The following is a 26,832-nucleotide window of genomic DNA, read 5'->3' on the forward strand; positions in this document are numbered from 1 at the left end:
GGTGACCTCCTGTTGGGAGAGGGGCAGTCATATTTTGCTGGAATGTTTTATTTTCTGGGCTGCATGAAGAGTAATTGTGGAGGGGAGGGAGAGCATGAGCACGAGAAAGCATGTACACTGCCAGCGAGGCCGATGTCCTTGTCCCACAAGGTTATGGATCCATTTTAGCTCAAATAATAATAATAATAAAGCCTCATAGAAGCAAGGGATTCATAAAACAAAACATGAGCTGGGCATTTGGCAGCAGCTGCCCACATAGTGGGAAGCACACATTCAAGTTTGGAGGCACACAAACACTCGGATTTCAAGGAGACGTCACGGTTAGTGTGTGCATGCACGTGTGCACACATGTATGCAGAGATACCTGCCACAAGTAGGTATCTCCCTTGCATAATTCATTGATGGTATTTCAGATACGCAGTGCATCAGAATGCAGAGGTGTTTTCAGGCTGAAGAGCACATGTGACCCAAACGAGAGCAACTGGCAGGTGAGAACAGCCTGCATGGTGACCTCCCCCTCCGCCCTGCTGCGTCCCACCATGCTTCCCAGCACAGCACAAATGCAGCTGCATGGGATGTTTGCACTGAACACTTCTCTTCCCTGCTTAGAGGACAAACATGAGCACAGAACAACTTACACCTGAAACAGAAGAGCCTCCCCTGCGAGAATTCAGGAAACTTTGGGGATTTGCAAGTGTTCTGATGAAATCCCCATAGGCATGTGAATATTTCCAAGTGATAAATAAGGCCCTGAGGACCAAATTCAAAACTTTTCAAGAGAAAAAACATGGTACACTTCCTTCTGCTTCACATATAGTTATCTCTAATAACAATTACTACTCCTTTCTTGTAAAAGGCATACATGACACTTTCCTGACTGCAGAGGACATCTCGCTAGCTCATTTTTAATATATCAGAACAGAGACATTTAGATCAAATGCAAAGAGAGCTGGGCTGAGTTCAGACTACCTGGTACTTTGGAGGAGTCAATTATTTAATAAACCGTGGATTAGTCAAAAAAAGTACTGAATAGGTTAGAAATTCAGCCAGTGTTGTTGAAAGATATGATCTGTTTCTTCCTGATAGGTGTTCTTGCATTAAAAAGCCCTACAGTCAACTGGGGAAGCTGAAGGCAGGATCTGAGCAGTCAGGAGGGATTTCTGTGTTTACTGGTCAGAGTGCAAAGCATTACATTACTGACCAATGTCCACAACAGCCTAGACCGTGACTTCTGCCCATCAGCATCTCCAGGCTAGAGGTAACAAACTGGAAGAGCAAAAAGGAATGGAAACCAAGGACAAGTCCAAAATTGCTTTCTAAAAGAAAGCCAGTCATCCTTAGCTGACTAGAAACTTCTGAATTAAAATTCTGAGTCCATTACCTGGGCTTTCCAAAAAAAAAAAAACAAACCAAAAATCATCAACTTGTAGAGGGTGCTGCTGAAGCTAAGCCATGACAAGGTAAAAGTGATAATGAAGTTCTGGCACCAGATCACAGCCAAGAATGATTCCAGCTGAGGCACTGTTTTCACTGGCCAAAGCACAGTCCTAAGCAAGCACCTAAGCTTACTTACCAGAGGTGGGTAGTGGTAATAGGGCCCAGACATGGCAAAGTAACAAACCAGGCCCAGGGTACATCCAGGGATCCCATCAGGAGTGACAAGAGATGGGGCTGAAGACACTGTTGCAGTATAGGTCTGAGGTCAGGAGATAAGGCCAGAGACAGGGTGAGAGAGAGACAGACCCACAGCTCAGGAAGGCAGCAAGTACCCCAGGCTGAGCTTAAATGGAGCCCCTGGGCAGAGAGTGTGGGTGGGGTTCCTAGATGAGATACAGGCAATTAAGGCCTATTGGTGCCAGCAGGATCCTGACAGTTTTGATTAATGTACAGATCCCCTCCACATGGAGCTGGATCATCCACACAAGGAGTTTATGTGCAATTGCCCTGCTGCTCTAGCTCGCCCTGAGTGGCAGCCTTCCTTACATGTTCCTGTAACATCTGTCTGCCTGCACACGATGGGGAACATGTGTTCAACATCCCTCAGGAGAGGATTTAGCACCATCTAGGCAACAGCATTAGGGAAAAAAAAAAAACCAAACTAAAAAAGTTAAAAATAAAAGTAAACCCCCTCAATTCCCTCAAACTGAATTAAAAATAATGCAAATACATTTCTATTTCTCCTGAAGAATAAAAACAAAAGGGGTTTGTAATGGGAATATCTCTTACTGTAGTGCATAACTTGCCTGCAGGAGCTGCTGATGGTATGTGGAGGATGTAAGCCCAGAAGAGGCTCCGACACTCAGGAGGCTTAGGAAAACACCCACAGTTACAGCAGGCAGGATTTTAAAGACAACATGTAATTTGTGAACCTTCCTGGTCAAGGACATGGCAATTGCTAAACACCTTGGAAGGAGGAAAACAGTAATCTCTGGGTGGCTTAGACCCTAATTGTCCATTATAGCGTTTCTTGGCCATTTTTTTCTGAAGTCTTCAATTGTGGCCACCCTGAGCACTTAGGACAAAAGTCTGTTCTCTCTGCCTGGGCAATTCCCACGCTAAGGGAGTGCTTTTTTCCCCAGCACTCCAAAAACTGCTGCAGGATCAAGAAATAAAGTGTATTTTCTGTCCTGAGGAATGAGCTGTGCAGATAGAAGAGAGCATGAAAGCAGGCAGGCAGCCAGGCACAGTGATCAGCAGAGAGGGCAAAGGCAGCACAGGGGCTTGTAAATATGTTTTGCTGTTACTTTGGAATGGCAGAGACACACCCTTGTAGGAGTAAAACCCTACAGATTGCTTTATTATTTTCAGTCCAATGAAATTAACTGAGTTGGAGGGAAAAGTGGGGCAAACAGCAGGTAGGAACAGCAGGGATAGAGGGTCCATACCATAAGAGTGTCCAGTGCTTGGGACTGCACAGACCCCTGTCCCAAGCCTGCCAAGCCGGGTGATGCCTTGGGAGCTCAGTGTGGCCAGACAAACTGTGGGTCTGTCCTCCCAGCTGCGACAGCCCCGCTGGTGCCTGGATGGAGGCCCAGCAGCAGGGCCTCTTTGGCTCAATGCAGGAAGCTGCGTGGAGGTTCCAGCTCTTGCTGCTGCTTCGCAGCATTGAGACCCCACAGAGCCCCATGCCTCTCCCTGCCTCTTCCCTGGTCCATCCTGCTCCCTTCTGCAGCACCGAGAGCAATGAGAGCCTGCGCTTGGCCCCATCCATATGCCCCATGGGATTGGAAGGAAGCAGCACGGTGACTGCCATGCCCATGGGCACATTGGTCACTTATTCTCACACTGCATTTAGTAATTTATATATCTGATGTAGGAGCCTTTGCGTGCTCCCCCCACCCCTTGTCTCCTTTCACCATCTGTCTGTTCGTTGAGAAATCTGTTCCAGCTAACCTCAAACTGACCAGCGCTTCCCTCTTCCCTGTATCCTGCCACGGGCTCCTCCAGACATTCCCAGCTCAGCTCATGGGCTTTTAGCTGACTATGCAAATGTCACCCAGCCAGCTGGTGTCTGCCTCCCAGAAACACATGTTCAAAGGCCCCCTGGACAGCCAGGGGGGAGAGGGGGCAGGTCCCTGTGCCCCGGCCCGGGGGCTGCGCAGAGAAAGTTACTTAGGCAGGAATTATTCAACAAACAGATGGGAGAAGGGAAGGAAGGTCGGGGAACACAGAAAGTAAGAGCACGGTGCATCTGTGTCAGCGTGTGTAGGTGTGAGTGTATGGGAGTCCCAGGCAAGTGTGTGGAAGTGCAAATGAAATCCCTGTGTGAGGATGGGCGGTGGTGGAAGGGGTGTGTAGGAGAGAGGTACAGATCAGGGGAGGATGTTGCTGATAGTTTTATGGCCTCCTCCTCCTAAAGATTTCTACTGTAGCATGCAAAAGGAGCTCTAACAGAACAGCATAAAGGAGACGCAGCTGTCAGAGGGCCAAACAGCAGGTCCATGAAAACAGCCCCCCAAGAGCATTACTAAAGCAAGGCAAGCCCTGGAGGGCTCATTTCTTCTTCAAGATCTCTGACTTTCCTCTTCACCTAATACACAACTATCCACCTAAGCTCTCTAGGTCTCCATTGAGGAAGAGTGTTAAGATACCAAAACTGGAGCTGAGGATTTGGGGAGGGATTTTGCACTGAACCAAGGAGAGGAGAGAGTAGAAGAGTATTGCCACAGCACCCTACTATGGCTGATAACACTCTAGGATATACATTTACAGCCAGAAGGCCATGCATATGCAGCAGTGCACCTCACCTGGGTGTCTTTGCAGGGCACAGGCTGTGGCACAGTCATTTTCTGTAGTGCTGGTAAGGAACAGGATGAACATGGTGATGCCTGCTAGGTTTTTGCCATGCATGAGGTGAGATGAAGGCTTGGAGAGAAAAGGCCAAAGCATCCACAGTTCCCTTTATGGACCACCTCAGCCAATTATCGACACCTTCAGCAGCTCTGCTGCTGCACCCAAAGGCTAGTACAGCCTTAGTTTTCAGGCAGAAAGGAAAAGTTGGGTGGCTCCATGTAGTTACATAGGGCTTTGACACTCTTTCCACCAAGCTGAGAATCTCCTTTCCTTTACCTCTTTCAGATGCTCTCCCTCATCTGACCTCAGGTGTCTGGGTAGTTATTTCTGGGTATTTACTGATAACGTTTGAGCAAGGCGACACCAAGTCACATTTAACCTTCTGTAGGTTAACTAAAAATCAGGATATTTGCACTTACTTAAAATTTAAAAAGATTCTTCCTTGTAATAGCAATTAAAACTAGAAGAAGCAAGGTACTTCTCCCCCGCCTAAATTTCTCCTGTCACAACTACTGCTCTAGTCCTCTGATAAGGACCCCTTGGGCTCCCTGGGAGAAGGCAGGATGGCAGCTCCAGATGTAGCTGACAGATGCTCTTCCTGGCCATAGGCAAGAACTGTAAAATGGTAAGCTGCCAGGAGCAGCTTAAGGAAGAAATGCAGAGTGCATGTGCAAGGGAAACCATGAGGTTACAGCATCAATACAGAGCATAGTGGGGCTGCTGGACACTGGAGACATCTCCTTTGTGTCCTGACCACAGGTGACAATGAAGCCTCTCCCTGAGTCAAGCCTAATGGTAGAGAAAATGTACACGGTATGAAAAAAACCCAGGCAGTAGAATATGCTCCTTTGCACTGAGATTAACACCAATAAAAGTAAACTGAGCTGAGTTTGTTCTCCAAAATGGACTTGAAATCTAGGGTAAAGAAACCAGCTATTCAAGGATGGAATGGACTATTTCTACTTGTATCTGTGTTCATCTCATGTGGATTAAAAAGTAGCTCCCAGGTTGTCACTGGATTTTCAAAAGACCAAAGTGGAATATGTAAATGAAAATTGACATTCCTTAGGTGTGTGTTTGACGTGGTTGGGTTCGGAACAAGAAATAAAAGTGGAGCTGTTTTTTTTTCCTGGAGAATAAATCTGGGTTATATTTACCCTGTGGCAAGGCTCAACAGAAGCAAAGCTAGGGGAAATCACAGGGCAGATCAGCAGCCTATATGATCTTCTTGTTTCACATATGCTAGATGCTGTGTCATAAATCACATAGGTTGCTATAATCCTAGAGATTATAGTGGAGATACCTCACAGGCTTAGTTCCTTCAGGATCAGGGGTTTGGGCTAAGGGGAACAAGGCAGCCTTGTATTGCCTGATGCAGTCTTCAGAGCAGAGACTTGTGAGCGCATGCTTTGGGCACTGTAAGCTGAATGTCCCTGGACAGTTTGAGGGTGAGAGAGAAGATTTTCATCACCAACCTGCTGTGTCCCTCTGAGGCCTTCAACCCAACCTCCATGGCAAGCGCAGCAGGAGCACACCACGACAAGATGCCAGGAGCATGAGATAAACAGGCGTACCAGCTTGGCCCGAAGGGCAGTGCAACCCACTAGCCTGCTCTAACAGGGAGACTGGGAGCAGCACTGACTGCAGGGTGAACAATGTTGTATGCTTTAAGGTGAATAAAGGAGAGACTGCATCCTACTTCTTCCAGGGCAAAAGAAGCAACAGCTAAATGCAACATGAAGCCAGAGCAGAAGTTACCTGCACTGCGTGCACCCACCTTTTCCTCACAGTCTTTCATAGGATCTTCGTGCCTTAGTCCTCTCCTGAGCATCTCTGCAACATTGTTGTTGCTACATGGCTTTTGCCCAGGAACTCCAATATTCTGAGTTCAGAAGTCACCCACCACACAGGTCAAGGAGACCACAAGGCTGCATCTACACCAGTGAATTTACTAGGGCACAGGCTCTAGCACTGGCACTCTTTGAACACGGGCACACTCCTGGCAGGGTGCTGCTCCCCACCAGCTTGTGCTCTCTCAGGCACAGCCTGGCTGCAATTTTTGTGGGGAGAGCATAGGCAATGCTCCATTCCACAGAGGAGAACACAGAAGGCCTTGTTGTGCTGTGGTAGGAGAGGTTTGGGACATTTCAGCATGAGCCATGCCCTACAACTTGCATTTGTTTGAATATACTTATATAACCATAACTGCAGAAGCCCACTGAACGATACCGAAGGGAGCCCATTTCAATGGGAAACTCAGAAATTGCAAACCAGTGGAATGCCCTCTGATGCCCAGGGCTGAGCCAGACCCACTAGGCAAGAGCCAGCACCTGGTGCCGTAAATCCTCAGCCTAACCATAAGACCAGAACTTGAGCATCCAGTTTAACACGAACCCAGGGAGCCATTCTCTCCTTCTGGCTGCCAGCAAGCAGTTCTGGACTGGCCTCACGAGCAGCCCTGAGCCGTGGTATGAGGAAGCCGGCAGCCCTCCCACCTGCGAGCCCAGGTGAGCGGAGTGCGGGGTTCCCACCAGGCTCCCCCATCTCTGTGGGAAGGCTGCGAGGCAGAGCGGGCGAGGAGGGGGAGTGGGCTGCGTCTCATCTCTCCTCTTCCTTTGTATGTACCTCCTGGTACGATTATTAAACGCAAATTACAAAAGATGTGACCCAAACGATCTTTATTTCTTCTTTCACGGAGCGGTGCCTGCAGGGTCCTGATTCTGAATTCCGTTTCAATTACCGATGCCATTTTAACACAAAGCGGCTTCTGTCTGCAATTACCGGCACTGACGGCGGCGCAGAGGCAGCTCCGGTGGCAGAACACAAAGCGTGGAACCTTTCGCTGTTTAGAAACTTTCATTTGCCGTGATTAAAGGCAGCAGACGCGGGAGTTGTCTCTGCAGACGCGCACGGTGCGGCACGCTCCTTCCCGGCACAGTCCCCAAGAAACCAGCCCTCAGCACTCACCTCCACGAATCACTCAGGAGGACTTTAACTGATGTTCCAGCCGATACTATGTAGACAAACTGACAGAGTTAACCCATCACGCTTTAGCTTAGCAAGGAAACGATGCTTGTACTGCTGGTAAAACCGAACTGCTTGAGCTGCAGAGCAGAGATGCCAGTACAGGCTGGGGCACAGCAAAGATGAGTGTTTTCCTTCTACACTGGCACACTAAAGCACTAGTAAAAACTTTACAGAATGCACTCTCTTCACTCATAGCTGAAATGCAGACTCCTGTAAATATAAGGCTAGGAAGTCCCATAAATTAACACAGGGATAGATGAATCCCAGAGCCAATTGAAATTAGTAACAGGATACACACACATCTGCTGGAGTTGATAATGACCTAAGACAAGAGGGGTTGACATCTGAAATCCATGCGGCTTGGACAACACCTTTGCACCTTGTTGCAAAACTGTTGGCTCCACCCACACAGTATCCTCTGGTTCTCAAGCAAAATTCACAACAACTGCTATTTGACAGCTGAAGTTGGGCACAGTGGAATCCAAAGAGCACATTTCTGTGCAGCAGCTGCACGTTGCTCCCTGCAGCTGTATCTGAAAGCCCCTGCTCTGCCTCAAGCTGGGCAGCGCCTGCATACTGACACACTGACAGCCACACAGATCACCCAGGCCCACAGTCAGGCAGGCAGATACCACCTCTGCTTTCCCCCATCATCTAGGTTAGTTTTTGCTGCTGCTTCTTCAGTATATGCAGCTGTGCTTCTTTGTCCTTCAGCCTCCTCCACAAGCTCATCTTGCTTGTGCATGAGCCTCAAGCTTATTCTCATCTTTTAGACCCTTCCCTTCCTTTCTGTCCAGCCTCCATCAATGACACCTGCTTTGTGTCCCTTTGCCCCCATTCACCACACCATCCATAACGTACCAAGCATTTTCCATGTGCTCTTTAATGCCACTGCTCTGATGAAGCTTCCACAGACCCAAGAAGAAACTGACGGCAAGTACGGATGGCTGGTGAGACCTATTGTTCACAGTTATTTTGTTACCCAGTTTGTCTTTGCCTATTCCTTGACGAGCGGTTCGTTTTTTTCACAATGTTGTCTGCACATCAGTGTACATTACCAAGCTCATGTGAGCATGGCTGCAACATGTGCAGCATGAGTTGGCAACAGAGGCAATGCTGCTTCCCAGGGAAGGCCATGCTGTGGCTCAGCACTAAGGGGTCTGAGGTGCCTAAGCTGGGTTGGTGCAGACATGGGGGAACACCAGGCAAGGAGGCCCCAGCTCTCAGAGGTGACACAGTGCTCGGCCAGAGCTGCCAGACCAGGAACAGGGGGACCCTCAGGAAGACACTGTCATCCTTCCCCTTTAAAGTCCTCCCTGAGCTTACATGAATGTAACAAGTTTTGAGATTCTTGACCACAAAATACAACTTAAATAGGTGGTGTGTCGATCAGGCACGTGGTCCGCACCCCTTTGTTGCACAACCCCAGTTTTCCAACAAGTCCCTGGGACCCCTTGGGCTGCATGGCCCCATGGGGAGTGAAACAAGGGCACTAAATCCCACAACCCTAAATGACAGCACTGGAAACATCTTTGCCCCAGCAGTGGCTGGTGTCCAACTCCGGTTGGATTTCCCAATCCCACCCGCTGACAGGGCAGCCTGTTTTGCAAGGGCTTGGACAAGCCGCTGTCCCCGGAAGGCGGCAGAGAGTGAGGAGAGGGCAATTTACAGCCATGGTTATTGAGTGGTGTGTGAGTCGTTTGTCACACTGAGCCCTGGCACCTTGTTCTACCTGTGTTGTACATGTTTTATTGGTGTTGAGCAGAGGGAGGCCGGAGCAGAGGGGAGTCTGGGAGGAAAGGCACTCAAGTGAAAAATGAACTGAGCCAAACAGGATTGAGAGAGAGAGAGAGAGAGAGACATGTAGGGGAAGGGGGTGAAGGGGCCAGATTATAAAACACAAGACAAATGTCCCCACTGGTAGCAGGGTTAGGGAGAGAGGGAGAGGGAAAAAATGGGGGGGAGCAGGGGAGGAAAAAGAAAGAGAGAATAAAGACACTGTCTTGTGGCCAGTACTGTCCTAGTGGGATCAGGGATGCACATGTAGTCAGAAAAATAATTCTCAGTTTAACAAAGCAAGAAGAGGGGGTGGGAATGGAGGAAAGCTACAGATCCAAATAGAAAGTGCCCCAGGGTCTCCAATCTGCTGGGTTTAAAGAAAAAAATCATTTTGCTTCATCCCCCTCCTTCCTCCACTGGGGAGCTGGCTCCTTCCCTGTCCCCCCAGCCACCAAAAGGAATGGGACCAGGGAGAGAGCAGAAGGTCTGTTTAGAATTTCACATCGCTTCCATCCTGCTCCCTCAGTGCTAAACTTTCAAGACAAAAATCATAAAACGAGGTGCTTTGTTGGTGCGGCAGATTCAGAGATCTTCCTGTTAGGAACAAGAAAGGGAAGAGAGAGACAGAGACTGAGACAGAGAGATAGCTAGATGGAGGGCTGGCTTTGTGCTTGCAACAAGCCACTAAAGGTGCATTTTTAATTAAATTTATACAAAATGTGTCAGTTTTATCTCTGTGTTTCAAACCTGACTCTTTTCTATCAAAGTAAAGTATTGATCTTCACTGCCCCGAAGCTACCTGACTGAATTAAACAGAATAAATAGAAGGAGGACTGAAAGGGCTTAGAAACAACTGCAGAGAGGCGAATGTTTAATGGCTCCACAGTCATTTGCTGCAATTAAAAAACAAAACCGTTTAGAGGGGCTGTTAACACCTTGAAGTCTGAAAATCCTCACTTCAAAAAAGCCCCAAAACAGCTTCCAGGCAAAACATTTTAATTGCCATAAATACTTCCAACCTCAGCCATCACTGGTGCGTTTGCACATTGTACAGATAGACAAACAGATCCCTGGGCCCAACAAGACAGAACCTGCCCAGTTGGTGAGATACAGGTATTCTTTATATGGCACAGAGACACCTCCTGCCAAGGAAAGGTATGTATCCACTACGACCCATATATATATCCACTTTATGTAAGAAAAAACCACATTTATCTGAGAAGTTAAGGATAAATGTTTTAGAACCACACAAGTATTCCAGGGCCATTTGCCTAACGTGATGTTGCCTATATTGAACAATTTCTCCAAATTGGTCCTACTCAATTGCATGTCACACAAGTAGGCATCTTACAGAGCTCTCTCTCTGCCTGCCTCATGTCACAAGAAGCTGTCACAGACAGTGTGACACAATGTCATAACCAGTCCCACTTGCTGGGGCTGGGGTACCCTGTGACAAGAGCCTATAGCCCCTGGAACGGGCAGGGCCTGCAATTTAAAGGCTCTGGACCATCATGTGACTTCAAAAACCAACCAACCAATCAACCAACCAACCTCCCTGCTCCATATTTGCTGGGGTAATCTTAAGGTAGCATGGTACTGTATGACTTACCAAAGCCTTTCTGAATGGCCCATGCATCTCTCAGCATGGAGATTTCCCATCCCTATTTTGTGGTCATCTTTTACTGGACTTGGCAGAACTTGATTTTGGGGACTCCAGAGAGAGAGACATCATTTTGTTGAAGAGCCCTATCGGCTTCAGACTTCCAGAGATTGCACTGGAAAACAGTCCAAGACATTCACAACTCATCCTGTTCTCTGGTTATATCTGGGACAAGGGGAGCAGCCTTATAGTAGGAAGCTGTTTTTGCAGGAGATGATTACAGTTTCCTATCTCAGCAGGGGTACTAGCAGGTGGGCAGTGCCCTGTGCTGTTCCTGCGCGAGATGTTTTGTACAGAGATTGTGAAGTTTTACTTTGTATTTATGAAAATCTGGAAGGAGATCTGTAGCCTGAAACCAGCTTTTGGTTGAAAAACAAAATAAACAAATATATTGACCTTGTGCATCATTTCAGTTAGTGAAGTAATGTGACTGCAACACTGAACAGGGGGCTGGATTGAGTTCCTAACTATGCCACAGTCCCACCGTGGGACCCTGGAGAACTTGCATTATCAGCCTGCAGTTCTGGTCCCTGTGTATGAAATGAAGAGCATCCAGTCCCCTTCACACACGGACAGACAGGGTCTTAAGTCTTGGGCACCATGTGTTTGAAAGCCGTGAAAGTGAGTAGGAGTGTCTCCATGGGGCACAGAGCAATACAGAGGGGCAATACTAGAGATGGCTTTAAAAGAGACAGCTCAGATCCCTAAAGAGGATTTACAGCATTCAGTGAGGAAAGTCTAGGCTGCTTCTTGCCCCTCTGGTTAGATGGGGTTTGCTGTCTGGACTAGCTCTGAGTAAGCTCAGGTATAGCTACAATAGCCTGAACTATTATCACTCATTTATCAGGCTGGTTCACCAAGCCCTACAGCCATCTGTACATGCAACCCCGCTGGCCACAGGGAGCCACAAGCTTAGATCCAGTTTGGCTTTGGAGCTCAAAGAACTGAAATTCTTTGGCAATTTCCTAAGGCGCTTTTCTGGCTTTGTGAGTAGTTCTGCTGATCAGGGTAAGGAGCAGAGCAGCCTGTCACATGGACTCCAAGTCCATCTCTTTTGGCTGATTCAAAATGTCCCACAACACCAAAAACAGTGCCCCTCATCATTTGAGGGCCAAAAAACATCCTGAGAATTTTCCTTACTTGGGTCTAAAGGAGGAATGATTTTTGTTGAAGGAGCAGGGTCAGATAATAAAAACTCTGATCAGTTATTAGTTTGTCAGTTTAGGCAAGTGAACCCTGCATTTTCTCATCTTTTAAACATTTTGTTCAACATTAAATAACGATGAAGAGATTTTCTGTAAGCAACAGGACATTTCACACAGAAGCAACAGCACAAATGTCACCATACCCAATTCTTGCCTGTGATTGTTACAGAATCACATTTTTAAAGGATCTGTGAAGCCATATGCATACATTTGTATTGTGGCAGCTCCCTCACCAACATCTGAACTGCAGGTTAATGCTCATCCCAGTTAGCTGCAATACTCACAAGCAACAGAAGCAGAGGGACAGAAGCCAGCATGGCTCTGCTTGACAGGATTTCAGAGCTACGCTCTCACTTGAGCATCAGGAAGTTCTGCCCTATACCCTTCCTGGGCCTGCAGCCTCTCAGGGGTGAAACAGCCCTATAAATCTGAGCCAGTTGCCATATTCTGTAGCAGAGGGTACATACGCATTCAGTCAACCTGCAACTTGTGCATCTGAAATGAACCATTTGGGAACCAAAGAAGATGCCATTTTAGCGCTAAGGTTGAATACTCCTGCTGCTTATGGCCAAGCTCCTGCTGCTGCACTTCAGGGCATTTTGCTTTGTTACGGACCCCTGATTAACACTTCCTAAGCATTTCGGCCCACACTCCAGTCACTTTGCAGATTGCAATGAATGCAGATTTGAGTTTATGGGTTCATAAAAGTGTGAATTAGCACAACAATTTTCTCCCAGCCTATTTGCACAGCCCCTCCTTGAGTGACCTGTCCCTTCAGACAACACAAATATTTCAGCTCAAGCAAACTGCCCGGTGAGGCATTTTTAATAGGCTAGAAGGAGATCTGTGTCCCCAGGAAGCAGTGCCTGTGGGAGCACAGAGCAGGAGCATCACTGTGAAGACCAGCACTTGCATTTTTTGACAGGACTATAAAGCATTGAGAAACAAACTCCTCCAGCCGCTGTAGGAACTGCACGGATCCCAGCAGCCCTGGCAGTGCCACTTGTACAAGCTCTGAGCCTGGCATTGCTGTTGCCACCTCTGCTAAGCAGAGAGAGGTGAGCAGACCTCCCCTGACTGTCTTGCACTGGTGCAGTGTAGTCACACAACCCTGCATCAATACACTGGGCCAGATATAGAGACCCCAAAATGAGCACCCTCACAGTGCCTCACGGCTGTGTTTCTCCTCACAACACACGTGCCTCTACTCTGGCATCCCATATCTTTGGGCTGTGGAAAACACTGTCACCCAGTAATCTGCCTCTTTTCCTGCTCTCTCCATATCAATGGTGTTATCAGTCCTATCTCTGCATGGAGGAGGGGCTGGCTGACCAAATTTCTTTAATTAAAAGAAAAAGGATCAGGTTTATTTCAGATAAGCAGGCAGGATTAAAATAGACAGAAAGAATAGACAAGGGGTAGCTGTCAGCACTCCAGCTGATCCAGTGTGATTATTAATAACGATAAGCAGGAGAAGAGGGCTAATAAAAGGATAATGAAGTGGTCCTGAAAGTAACAGGAGATTGAGCCTGATAAGAGGGCCCAGGGCCCGTAGCTGTTCAGGCCCCAGTGAGGTCTGCACAGAACAACTTGCTGGGGCAGACTCAGGTAGTAGGGCTCTAGGTGGAAAGGTTTCATCTCCCCAGGGACTGCGGCAGAGAGATTAACGGACTCAGAAGCTCTGGATGTCCATGTCACGCAGCATTCATGACTCAGTCAGTCAGGATGCTTCCCAGGCTGTGACTGCAAGGAGTGCAGGTCATCCCCCTGAATAAAGTGTGGTCCTGGGAGGACTGGTCTCACCAGGGCAGCCAACTGTGTATCCCCCATGTGCACAGCCTGGGCCTGGGGTGCCACATTTCAAAAGGAAGTGCAAGTGGGAGAAGCTGCTGAGGTATGGGGGCAGTTGCTGGGAGAGCACAGAAGCAGTGTGGGGCATCTCTGCCCTGTCTAGGGATCACCCACCACTCTGGTTTTTCCTGGCTCTATCAGGTCTCCAGGCCAGGAAAGTGTCCCGTATCTCAGGTAGTCATCCAAAAAGGTGGAAGGATGTGGCTGCAGAAAGAGCAGCCCGTGGAGGGCTGGCTCTGGGTGCCCTTTCCCAAGGGAAAGCTCACATGCAGATCATGAAGCACAGACAAAAAACTGCCACAACCTGGAAACAATACAGTGCACCCACCTGTACTAGCTTGATACAGCTCTTGGCAGTGGTCTGGGTCAGTCAGGGGGAAATAAGGTGTGGAAAATTATTTCCCAGGAGCCATTAAACAGAGAATGGCATCCCACCTAACAGCAAATACAACCTCCGTCCTCTCTGTTGAAGGGAATCAAATCATCTGTAGAGATGCAGTGGGAAACCAAGGACTCAGAACCTCACAGCAAGCCACAGAACAAGTCAGATGGCTGGTGAAGGGAGGACTCAGTCAGGGAACGCTGTGGGAGGAATTAAGGATGTTTGGGAAAACTGGATTAGTTTCCAATCAAATTGATCTCTTTTCTATCCAAAGACCCCCTTCTCCCTCCCAAGTCTAGAGCTTCTCTCCTTCTTCAGAGGGAGAAATACTGTGAGCTGGGCTGTGCCATCCCACCCATGCCAGCAGGCAGGCGGGGGCTGGGCACGTTGTGCTGTAGCAGCCTCACAGCCCCCACCTTCAGCCACAGGCAGCAGCGCACAAGGCCTGAGAGAGGAGCTGGGAATACAGGCTCTGGCTCACACTGCCTGGCGCTGCGCTCCCGCCACTCCAGGTCACCGCGGCAGATGCTGGGAGCATATGCCATGAATTAATTCCACTTTCCATGAGATGCTTTGAAGAGAGGAACGGCAGTGCCTTTCCAACTTATTAACATAGGAGCTCCCCCCCACCTCCCATCACTTTGTCACACGTAATAAAACAGCCAGACAGAGCCCCTTTAAGAGGTTCTTTAATGGAAAGTTGCTGGCTCTGGCTTGCTTTCAGCTTTTATTTCCTACATTTTTTTCAGTGCTGCCTAAGCTGTCTCAGCTCAATATTCCCCAGTCACTGACAAACTGCACTCTAGTAAGGCATCTCCACCAAGAAAGTCTATAAATATCAAATGTATTATTATAAGCAAAACCAGAGATTCCTAAAACTGATAGAACCTAGACTTAATTTTTCCTTTATGTCTTTCTTTTACTTTATCTGTGATGAGGCTTGCCATATGCCCAGTATTGCTCTATTGAGCGCTGAGTCTGCCAGAGGCTACCTGCAGGTAGATATTTACACCCATCCAGAATCTCAGCAAGTCCTTGGGCAGACACCCCAGATCAGCTTCCTCAGCAATGTATGAACAGAGCAGAACAAAAAATAAGCAGGACACAAGACTATCTACACTGAATTGTCATCTTTGAAATGAAGATAGAAAACACCAAGTATATGAAAGCTTTGTTTGAATTGGGAGCCTGAGGTTCCTCGTTTCTAACCCTGATTTTGTCAAAGATTCATTGTGTGGCCCTGGGCACATGACTGCACCTTGCTTTACCCCTCTACAGGGTCTGTGGAGACCAACAAGGGATTACTGTCTATGCCTCAGCTAGGCACAGCCCAGAGGGCTGTTCCAAGATCCTGGGAACTGGGCGCACTCTTTTGAAAACTGCTCTTGCTTCTCTCCTCACCTGAGGCTCAGCCAGAGCTACACCTTTTCAGGCTACACCCGCCATTTCCTCCTTTGCATCCTCTTTCCATGGGACTTGTCAGAAATGCAGGTTCCTGAGGCAGCTTTGTTACAGCCAATACACACTGGTGCATCAGTGAGCCAAGAGCTGGCCTGGGCATGCAAAAGCAGGTCATTATTTCTTTTTAAAAAGGACAGTAAGAGGCATGTGTTCTCCTCTGACAGCACCAGGACTTGAGAAAGTCTCGGGTCTCTGTCATCCTCCCAGCACTGCAACCAGCACACAGCTGTGGAAGGAAGGTGGGTGGGAACAGCTTGCAGGAGAAAGGCCAGAAGCCAGACACCCACCTCCCCTTCTCCAGCTGGGGAAGGAATTGAAGAGACATGGAAACAAGTCTCAGTCTATTAAGTTTATTGAAGGAAATTAAAGAGACAACTTGATCACTGTGCACATAAATACTGAAGCAAGAAGAAAATACATGACAGGATGGCTTGATTGGAAAGGTGAAAGCAAGCAGTCTCAGGGAACAGAAGATGAAACTCAAAAACTGACCCTAAAAATAAAGCAGATTTTAAACCATAAGGGCAATCATCTATTAAAAACGAACGAGGAGTGAGTTTCAAATATACTGTCTGCCTTTCTAAAAGACAGGCAAGGCTCAGCCACTGGACTCTGCCATGGCCTGTATTATAGCAGGTCAGAGTAAATGATCAAAGCTACCTCTTCCTACCTTAAAATAGATGAGGCTGACACTTTCTTCAAGCCCTTCTCTCAAACTCTACTTGGGTATTTGCTGGGCTCCCAAGGTCCCAGACTGGGCACAGACCTGGCCCACACAACTTGCCTCTCTCCACAGAGTATCCCTCCCAGGGCCCCCAGCCAGAAGGGGGTAGCCAATTTTTTTTTCCTCTCAGAGTGGCTTGTTGGGTTTCTCTGATTTATTAAAGTATTTTAGTTTGCTGAATTTAATTTTTTTTCCTGGAATGTAGGAAGCATTCTAAATTCTTTGGCCAAGAACCGTAGGTGTCACACAGAAATAGATGCTAGCGCAGCTGGGAAGTTTCTGCTCATACCAAAACAGGTTTCTCTGCTCGGGGAAGGACATTTGGATTATCCTCCATACACTGGCCTCCCTTCTGTCTCACCTAGTTTTTTAGTTACAGGAGAGATTTCTTGCTTGTAAAAAGCTTTGTGTGTCCTTATGACAGATAAACCTCCACTTATTTTTGTGGCCCCAGACTGGGACCCAACTGCTTCCCTCTTATTGGTAGAGTTGTTTGGTTTATCAGCTCTGATCTGAAATTCTGCAGGGTACTGAATTCACAGTGAGTTATTTGACTTGTCTCCTGCTGTCACAAAAATGGAAATGCAGTACTCTATCAGACTGACCAAACAAGCCAAGAAGAACAGCACAGCAAGCTTCCTCCCAAGCACCTGCACTGCCCCCCCGAAGTATACAGCAAGATTCTCCAATGGGATGAGGCTTTGAAGGACGTTGGCTTAGGAAGTAATGTTACTGTTTCCTGCAAATAATGACCACAGTTCTATAGGGACAAGGTATTAACAGCTAAATGGGTTTTTCTTTAGATGACAATAAGAGTGGGTCACTTAGTTCCAAGGAGGCACACACCAGGGAGTTACCTTTTTTGAGAGCATCAGGTTCCATTCTTTCACACCCATGGAATAAACAGTATTTTCTTTGCAAACTACCTATTGCCTGAAGCGATCTCCATTCAGGCTGTGGTTTCATGTGATTGCAAAAGCTAAGTGGGGTTATGCCTGGTCAGAATTTAGCTGGGAAACCTCAGGGTAAAAAGAGGTGCTGAAAGAAGTGGTGTTGGCAGTTTAATAGGTGATGCTTCCTGAGTCAATACAGAGGTAATGTTCCAACAAAGGGGTTAAATTAGCAGGGAAAGGCTGGAGGCTGCTGGATGAAATGTAAACCAGATATCCTGACAACTTGTGGTGTCTGTTGTGAAGAAGATGGTAACCTCAATGTCCTAGTGTATTGGGTCTGGATGAGATAGAGTTCATTTCCCCCATAAGCTTCTCTGATAACCATCACTACAAACCACACTCCATTGGAAGATGGTCCACTCCAGAGAGGTTGTGTTTTCATGGAGGAAAGATCAACCACTGCAGTTATCTGTAAAGCTGCTATTGAGGTGGAGCGACTGTATATAAGTTAATATTTTATGGTGTTTGGAATTCTTCATCTCTTTTGACAAGAAAGATTCTTATTACAAAGTACCCAAAACTTCTCCCAAGACATTTTTTCTGTGAAGACAAGATCCTATTTATTTTCATGTCTGAAGTAAGGTCTCAAATACAAACAAGTAAATACAAAATTGAAGTGCTAAGCTATTTACAGGGGATGCATGTATGAGATGTCTTTTGTGCCAGTACTCTATGGCAAACTGAGGTGGTCCTCTCTCTCAGATTGTCCCAGGTCCCACTCAGTCACTAGTTCTGAGGACACCTCTGTGAAGAGATGGTCCCAATCCCAGCGGTCATCATCCTACCAAGAGGAAAAAGACAAACATACTGAAATGTGACCGGTGACACCTGAAGTTCTCTGAACAATGCCAGACATTCAGCAAAGAGAGAAAGTAAATGGTAACAGCCCTGACCAGGGTAGTTACAGATTCAGTTGGCTAGAACAGGAATACTAGCCAAAATGAAATGTGAATCCCTGCTACAATTTAAAAATGTTGACAGAATTATTCATGTTCCAAAACTCCATAAAGGACAGATTTTTTGATACTTGTTAATATTAGATACACCCTGGCAGGTCATAAAGAGAAGCCATAAAAATCTTCCACCCTTCTGCTGAAGCATGTGCAGTTCAAAGCTGCAGCAATCTTTTGTTGCAAGTCCTGAGCTCCTGCCCACCCAGTTGTACTGAGGTTGTTTTGCCCTGCTTTAAAACCCCTTTGCTCAAACCCCAAATGCTTTCTGCCTTTGTCCCACTGTACTGTTCTGTAGAACCACCTGTAGCTCACAGTGGCTACCAAAGGACAATACACAACAGAGGACTGTTTCTGCAGGGATCTGTGACAGTACTAGGCTCTTTACATTTTCCTTACTAGCTCCTTCATGTTGAAGGCGGCCAATCATAGTGATGCCATAAACTCACACTGAGAAAGCACTATATATCTTTAAAATCATTTGCTGGGGAAATGAAACCTTTTACAGCTTGAACAAGCTCTCTCTTCTCCACTCCACCAACAAAGGCTTACTACTACAGTCTGAGAAACATAAGAAGCTTTTACATTGTTGGTGTTTCCACAAAAGAAAGACTCACCTCTCGTAGTTCATGCTCTGGAGCCAAAACTTTGGTGAGGAGCTTCAGGTCTACCTCCCCATCCTATGAAGACACAGAGTCAGTCTTACAGACATTGAGAAAGCAGACACCCTCATTTAACCAGATAGGTCTTGCTAGAGATCGGCACATTTGCCTCATAAGGGTCACATACTTGGAACAGAACAGCAGCAGGAGCCTCATCTGAGCAGCAGATACCATAACACATTATTTACAGACAAATGAGCACAAAAGTCACACTGTAGAGAGGAACAAACTTATAGGCAGACTGCAAGAAGTTTGGATTGTAAAATACTGTGTATTTTGTGCAGCTGAGTATCACAATGGAGGATGCTGGGCTCCTGGAAGGAGAGGGAGTCACACTGGTCAACCCATAGCAACATTCACTTACCAGAGTCTGAAAGGCAGCATACTTCATTAAATCTTTGTCCAGGTCTTGGTAGGTCAGCACTCGGTTCACCTGTACACTGCAACCAGAAAGGGTCAAAGAACAAGCCTCGGTCAGTTGAAAGCACAAGTGAGGAAAAGGGTGGCATGAATAATAGTCTGGTGACGCCCACCTTGAGTGTCCACATCACCCCTGTAGACTCCTGAAATGGATGTACCCAGACAGAAGCACATCTCAGTCAGCAAATGAACAGTCATTGACAAATCTGTGTATCAGGTTGTACACATGAACAAAATTAGAATGTAGAACAACCACGAACTCCCTCAGAGAAACCAGATGCCAAAAAGAAGATCCACAGACTAGCTGTAAAAGCTACAAAGAGGACTGTAGTGAGCCTTCAAACAGCCACAGCACCACAGCAAAGGAGGCTCTGAGAGAAACACCATATAAGCTACAGAACAGAAGGGACTTAGTGATTTTCATGTCTGAGCTGAGTCAGAGCTATCAAATACGGTATCTTAAAATGTAGTATTCCAAGAAAACATGGTGTAGGGAGATGATATAGTGTCGTACCACACTTGGCTTCACAGGTGATAAAACACTGTAGAAAAGACCTATATTAATTGAATTTACTTGTGTTTGTCCATGAAAATCATCTGTATTTTCTACTGCTGGAAAACTATGAATATAAGAGGATCAGACAGCATTACTTAAAAAAAAAAAAAAAAAAAAAGAAGAGAAAAAGAAATGTGTTCTAGTGAGAAACACAGTAATTTTAAACTTACTACTATAAAGTGTAAATTATTTTTGTTAATAGCTATATAATTACAATGATTACTCCACACTTGTGATAGAGGCATCTGTGGTAAGGAGTAAGATATCCCATCCCTGCAAATAAGGGTCAACAGAAATCCCAGTCTGTGATCTTGGCAATAGAACCAACAGAGAAGATTTTCCTCATATGTTTAGGACAAAACCCCAAAAACTTTCATTCTTAAAAGCTAACCCCAAGGCGACTCTGATAGCACCTTCAAACAACAGGATTGTGCTTTGCAAATTAACTATGTACTTGAGTAAGAAGGATATCCTGTGGAGGGCAAAGCAGCCTACGACCACACATCATCAAAATGTGTGTAGCAATGCATGTGTAGGAGGCATTTGAGGTTATACATGCAACCTTTAACCAAGCAATTCCTCACTTTGAGAGTTTGATTTTGCAATATCAAATATGTTATTCTAATGTAGTTTTTTTTATAAAGAGGGAGAATATGCAGTAATTGCTTTTTTGCGTAATAGGAAACAAGAAGTTTGCTCTGTTCAGCTTGGAGCCCTGCTGCCACAAAACACAGCACCAAATCCTGCTGAATGGCACTGCTGCCAACATCCAGAGGCATGAAGTGGGTTTAATTTCACTAGCCAGTTCACACAGCTGATGAGAGCCTCAAGAGTACCTGGCAGTGCTCTTACCTGGGGGGAGCTGCCACTTGCATGGCCAGGTCTTCCTCCTGGACTTCCTCCAAATCAGGGATCACAGGAATGTCTGCAACAAGAGAAAGCAGCACCAGTAAGTGGGGAGTGTTGTGCTCTGCTCTCCTCTCACTGAAGATAAAGGTTCCCTTGCTTCACAGATATGAAGCAGCCTGTTCCTTATCAAAGGAAAATGCAAAGGAGTTATTTACCAATAATTAAAAATATATTGCTTAATATTAAAACAAGGTAATAAAACTTTGAAGCTTGGGGTCACAAAAAAAAAATCTTCCAAGAGGAGCAGATCAGTCCAGGTAGGACTCTGTAGGCCATGGACCATGCATTTGAACACAATGGTGAAGCTGAATAAAGCTGCTTGCATTAAACCTTGCTGCCTACTTGCCATCACCAGCTGGCAGGAATTTGCTTGTTATATCATTTGCTTGTTATCATTTGCTCAGCCATCAGTCACCTAGAGTCTGTTAGAAATGAAATGCGGGGCAGAAACCAAGAGAAGCTATGTAAACCTGCATGTTGAAGGAACTGCTAGTGGGGTCTCAGGCTGTGTAGACCTTCCCAATAGCTGAGGAAGAAAGTGCTAGTGCTCTAGCAGACATAAACATCAGGGAAGATGCACCTAGTTGCATTGTCACAAGCCTCTTCGTGATTTCCAGTGTGACCCTGGAATGGGTGAAGGTCACTGGGTATTCCTAGCACAAGAACTGTGGTTACTCCAGCTAAAAAGGATGCTACAAACAAAAGAATTGAGGAGAGGAGGAAGAACTGACTGAACACTGAGTCCTGATAAAGGAGTAAGGCTCTGAGAACATTATATGGTTTGTGATTTTACAAAGTATTATAAAAAGTTAGACGGTAAAAAAGGAGAGGAAGAGAAGGGAAAGTAACTGGAGGCACAAAACAAGAACAGAGTATACTAACACAGAGCATCTTTAAAGACTCAAGGCCACAGAGGCTCTCCAGAGACCTTGAGCCCTCAGACCACACATAAGCTGGTGGTTTGGCTCAGGGAAGAGGTTTCACTTGCCCAGCTTACAGGTGGAGTTGGCTCCTTCAGTGCTGGAGCGAGCAGGCAGCTCCCGGCTCTGCCAGCAGCACAGCCATGCCACTGCTGGATGGCAGCAGGCAGCTGGGCCTGGCTTTGCCACGTTTTTCAGCCCAGGCTGAGATGAATATTCAGGAGCTGGAGAGACATTCCCACCTATGGTGCTGAGGGCTCTGGGCAGGGTCTTCCTGAGAAGCCCCTCGTCCAGCTGCCTGTCAGAGCTGCGCAGGCTCTCAGCTGCCCTCCCTTGCTGAACATCCATCGTGTCCCCCCACTTGGTGGCCAGGAGGCAGCCCTGGCCCAGCTGTAGCAGGGCATGGGTCAGCCCGGGCCTTACCGCAGTGGCCATCCAGAGCTGGCCACACAGTGGGATTTCTCACTAATTGGCTGCCTGGTGAAAGGCTGAGCAGGACAGGGGTTGTCGCAAGAGCCTGGCCACAGCAAAAGGAGTGACAGCTTGGCCGGCCTCAGCAGAGCTGTGCCTTCTAGCTCCCCAACCACCCAAGGAGCAGGTGCCTGCAAAGCAGCTCTCCAACTGCAGCAAACTTCCCAAAGACATTTAAAGGGAAACTGCAGCAACAGCTCCCAGGCTGTCCCTGAGATGGAAGAGGCATGTGCAAGAAAGGCCTCACCTGTGCATCACTGGTCTAAGGCAGGGAAGGAAGTTCCATGCAGATGTGTCCTGTTAAGTCCAGGCAAACGAGCACAGCAATGAGAAACCACCTAACCTCTCCTGAGCTAATTTATCCTTTTCATCAGGAGACTATGAATCATTCTCAGCAAACATAAGTAAATTAAGAACTACCTGGGAACAGAGCTGTCTTTACCCATCAAGCACATTTGCTGTAGCAGGAGAAGGTCAGGATCCTTATCCTCTTTTGACAGCAGAAATGTGGAAGGTGTTTGCAGCAAACTGAATTTCTTCACTCATTTCTTATTTTGGCAGCTATTTCTAGAGTCTCTTCTTCCCAGTTCCCTTTTGGTTTTGTTCATCTCTTTTTGCATTAGAAAAAGCTGTAAACTTAGAGCCTGGTCAGTGATGTCCCCTCCATTTTGCAGGTTCCCAAATACTCCTGAGTTCTCCAGTGCTGATTTTATCTCACTGCCACTGAATTCCATGGAGAGATTTCTAAACCCCTTTCAGAGCATGACCTCCACTCTATATTAGCAAAATCTAGGTGATCACGTAGGAATTCTTTCCAAAAGAAATTCAAGGTTCTGATACTTTATAGACACTTTGAAAATATTTCACACAGAAGAGCTGCAAACACTCTGGGGGCTCCTGCCAGCCCCTCCAACAAAGTCCACCACACACTTGTTCTTACTGCAAAGTGTGGATGTCTTGCCCATTTCTAGGCAGAAGCAATGCCCTTTAGGACTGTCGAGCTAACACGAAACAGAACAGAAATGCCAAAAATCTTAAGAAAATATCAGCTCCCTGGGATAACTGCTATCAGTGGCAAATCAGCCCTGAAATATTTAAGTCTGTATTTCACTTGTTACTCATAATTTCCTCTTCCCTCTGCCAATTCCCATGGTGCCACTTCTCCACAATCCCGCTTCCTTCTCTCTCTCTACAGTTTGCAAAGTGCCTTCATTGTCATTTTATCATCAGGGACCCAACATCTCCCCTCACTCACTCTCCAGCCGCCTAATTGGTTTTGTTGCTCTTCTTGGGACTCGGATCTTTTTTCCCTGTAAGCTGTGGTAACACAGCCAAGTCAAGGCCTATGTCAGCTGCAAGGCAAAGAAGCACACGGGCTATCGTGCTGCCAGAGAGTAGACATAGGGTGTACTTTTAATATTCCCATTAGCTGCAGTGAGGCTTTACATATAACATTAGTATATGCAGAAATGTTCATGGGACGATGTCCTCCCAGTCTTGTGCATTTTTCCAAAAGCAAGGTTATATTACAAACTCCCACTCTGTGTGCTTTGCTCTGTGACCCACATTTTAACTCTCATGTTCAGTGGGGGGGGGGATTTAGATAATTTTCCATAAACCTGTGGTTTTGGTGCTGAACCTTGACACATACTTTACTGGCCAGGCTCTCATGCCCACACAGGCAAACCTTAGAAATAACTGCACAAAAGGACACACCAGGTCACTGCAATGAAGTGAACAAATGGCCTGTGCAATGATGAGTGAGCACCATGATGCCAAAATGATGAGTGCTAGATGACAAATGCAAACTCCCCTCCACCTGCCAGATGCTGCTGAATAAGGGTGAACAAAGAGTGAAACCAAAAGGACTGTATTCAGACAGAAGTTATGGTGGGGCAGGAGACACCAGTACCAAATGTTGGCTAACCGTGGAGTTAAGTCACTGCACCAAACTGATTCCCTCAGAACATCTAAGTTCCAGCATGTAAGTAAGAACAATGGTTTTATTGCAATAGTTAAACTGAGTTGGTATTACACAAAAGAGCTTCATGACTAAATTATGGGAAAGCACCAATTACACAAGGCAGAAGTGTGTGAATGGTAGGAGGAAAAGAGAGAGGGGAAAGACTTTGGGTGACGCATGCTACATGCAGATAGTCAAACAATAGGCAAGGAACAGCAGCTTTTTAAGTCATAAAGAAAGGAGGGCTTTATGTGTTCATATTAAAGTATATGCAGTAATCATCATCTTTTTTACCTCTTAGCAAATAATTTACTGACAGGCAAAGATAACAACCACAGAATGCAACAAGCAGCAGGTGAGAGAACCTGCACCAACCCAATACCCAGCTGCTCCTGCAAGTTGGTGAATTGTACTTCCCCTCCCAAGCAGGGCTGATTTTTGATTTAGTAGCAACAGCTGCAGGCTGGGTCTCATAAAATCAGTGCAAACTCACAGCAAGATCTGGTCCTTGTCCCAAAGAACTAAGTTCTCTGTTAGATACAAGACAGCATAAATGGGGACAGACAGAATCTGTTCCAGGTCAGGCAATAAATCAGCAGCTAAGATGGATCTAGAAGCCATATCCCAGGTCAGGCCTGCAGTTAGTCAGCAGTGTGGTTGCTGCTTCTTTCTTGAACTGCTTTAAGTCTCCTGAGCCAACATCCTGACACAAACAAAACAAACAAACAAACAAATCCCAACAACAACAAAAACCCCAAAAAACCAAACCAAACCAACCAAAAAAAAGACTTAATCTCACATTGTCTGATTCACTTCCCCCAGCTAGGTGAGTTTTTCAAAGACCAATTCAGAATGGACACTCTTGTGGTGGAGACTGTGCTGCCCTCCCTGTCAACACAACACCATACCCGAAAAACAGAAAGAGGGTAAGTGGCTTCTGGATCTGGCAGTCCTCTGTACCCAAGCAGGTATAAGAATGAAACTAACTTTAAAGTTGCTTGCTCATAAAATGTAAAACTGAAATAATTACAGTATCTCTACTGCTGCAAAACTTTGTTTTACTGAATGCTGTTACCTTCAGCATCACGTTTGGGGAATTTTAAACAGGCAAATGGAAGGTCTGATTGAAGATGAAGTTAAGTGAAAGAAATTGGTCTCATTTAGCACATGACAGGATTCATCTGTGTTCCCAAGTCCACTGAGGTAGCATCATGGGCGTTTCATATTCATGAGCTGCTGCGACACTGTGTCCCCTCATTTACAAAGCACCGTGTTCAGCAAATTCTGTCCCTGTGGACACTCTGTGCATTTCATGGTCTTGTCAGAGAGACATCAAACACTTCAGTAACCAAACACCAGAAAATGGCTTTAATTAGTGCATCTCAATGCAATAAATATTTTTTCTCTCTAAATGGAAAAATGGAGAATTTAAAAAAAAAAAAAAAAAGAAAGAAAAAAGTGGAAAGCAACAGGCAAAAAATCTTCAAAAAACCATAAAGAACAAGGGACACAGGCAGCTTCTGCTGAACACACAAACAAGCTTGCAGCCTCTTGGAAGGTTTCTCAGGAGAGCAGCAGACAACTGGAGAGGATAAAGAACACTTCTTTGGATGCTTGGACATTAATTTCATAGGGATGCCTTTCCCTGACTGAAGTTGCCCTACTAGTAGGCCAACACAGAACAGTGTACCTGCCTGATCAGCCAGCAGGGAGATGAAAACACTAGACTGAAAAGAAGGCAGTACCACAGCTACCAGGGCACTGCCTAAAAAGCTGAGACAAGCAGAAGGTAATCTGAGTGTCCCATGTCCCAAAGCATCCTTCTCAGAAGAGAACGGTAACAGCACAGTCTGGCCAAGCTGATGGGAAAAGTCACCCTGTGAGCAGGTGCCAGAGGATTCACAGGATCTAGGGAAGGTCATGCAGCAGATTCAGTACCGGCCCTACAGCCTTGCCTTAAAAGATATGTGTTTGCTTTGCATAATACTGTATCTCAGCTAGATGGATGACTGGCCGTGGGGTCAGGTGGGCCATGAGACACTCTACTTGCTTCAACAGTGTAGTGCTTTCATGGACTACCTGTGTGGCATCGCTTCTTCCACACCTGACAGCTTGCTGGGAACATGGACCAGGCATATCTGCTAGTTCCCAAGGCTGCTACTGACACAAAGGCTCTGCTCAGTTTAAATCTCTGTGAAGTGTGAGGAGAGATGGGGCACAGAACAGCCTTGTCAGACGAGTCGCTGGGCTCAGTGCAGGGCTTCACAAGGAGTAATACATGGCTTGTATAGTGCAAGAAATAGGAGCAGACACTGATGGCTTTAAAGGTGAGGCATCTCTTAATGCCTAGGTTTGTTCACCAGCAGCAGAAGACAGGAGAAATGGGAGGCCAGGCCCAAGAGCTGGAGTCCACCACATTCCCGAGATTATCAGCATTTAGAATGATAACACAGTTCTCAGCCTTACCAACAGCCCCTCCTTCCTTCCCAGTAATACCTGTTTTCCTCTTTTCCTCTGTTCCTTTGCAATATTCCCCTGCTGAAACATACTCAGCAGGTAGTGGGGCAGCAGATGAGAAGGCACGAGGTGCCCTGAGAGGGTCTGGTGAACTCAGAAACACAAAACCCTCTTCAGCAATGCTGGAGC

General features: G+C 46.5%; 1 protein-coding gene across 2 annotated transcripts in view; it reads right to left on the bottom strand.

The window, feature by feature from the left end:
* Nucleotides 1-15,992: 15,992 nt before the first annotated feature.
* IFT43 (intraflagellar transport 43) overlaps nucleotides 15,993-26,832 on the bottom strand; it is a 45,233-nt gene continuing 34,393 nt past the window's right edge. For both annotated transcript variants that reach the window (XM_050336618.1, XM_050336617.1), the window contains 4 exons: nucleotides 20,776-20,848; nucleotides 19,312-19,387; nucleotides 18,903-18,965; nucleotides 15,993-18,116 (listed from right to left, as the gene is read on the bottom strand). In XM_050336618.1, the coding sequence (XP_050192575.1) occupies nucleotides 18,006-18,116; nucleotides 18,903-18,965; nucleotides 19,312-19,387; nucleotides 20,776-20,848 (323 nt within the window). In that variant the 3' untranslated portion in view covers nucleotides 15,993-18,005. The remainder of the gene's footprint in view (nucleotides 18,117-18,902; nucleotides 18,966-19,311; nucleotides 19,388-20,775; nucleotides 20,849-26,832) is intronic.

This window comes from Myiozetetes cayanensis, unplaced genomic scaffold (assembly GCF_022539395.1).
Source record: "Myiozetetes cayanensis isolate MyiCay16 unplaced genomic scaffold, myiCay2020 scf6-25, whole genome shotgun sequence".
Lineage (NCBI taxonomy): Eukaryota > Metazoa > Chordata > Aves > Passeriformes > Tyrannidae > Myiozetetes > Myiozetetes cayanensis.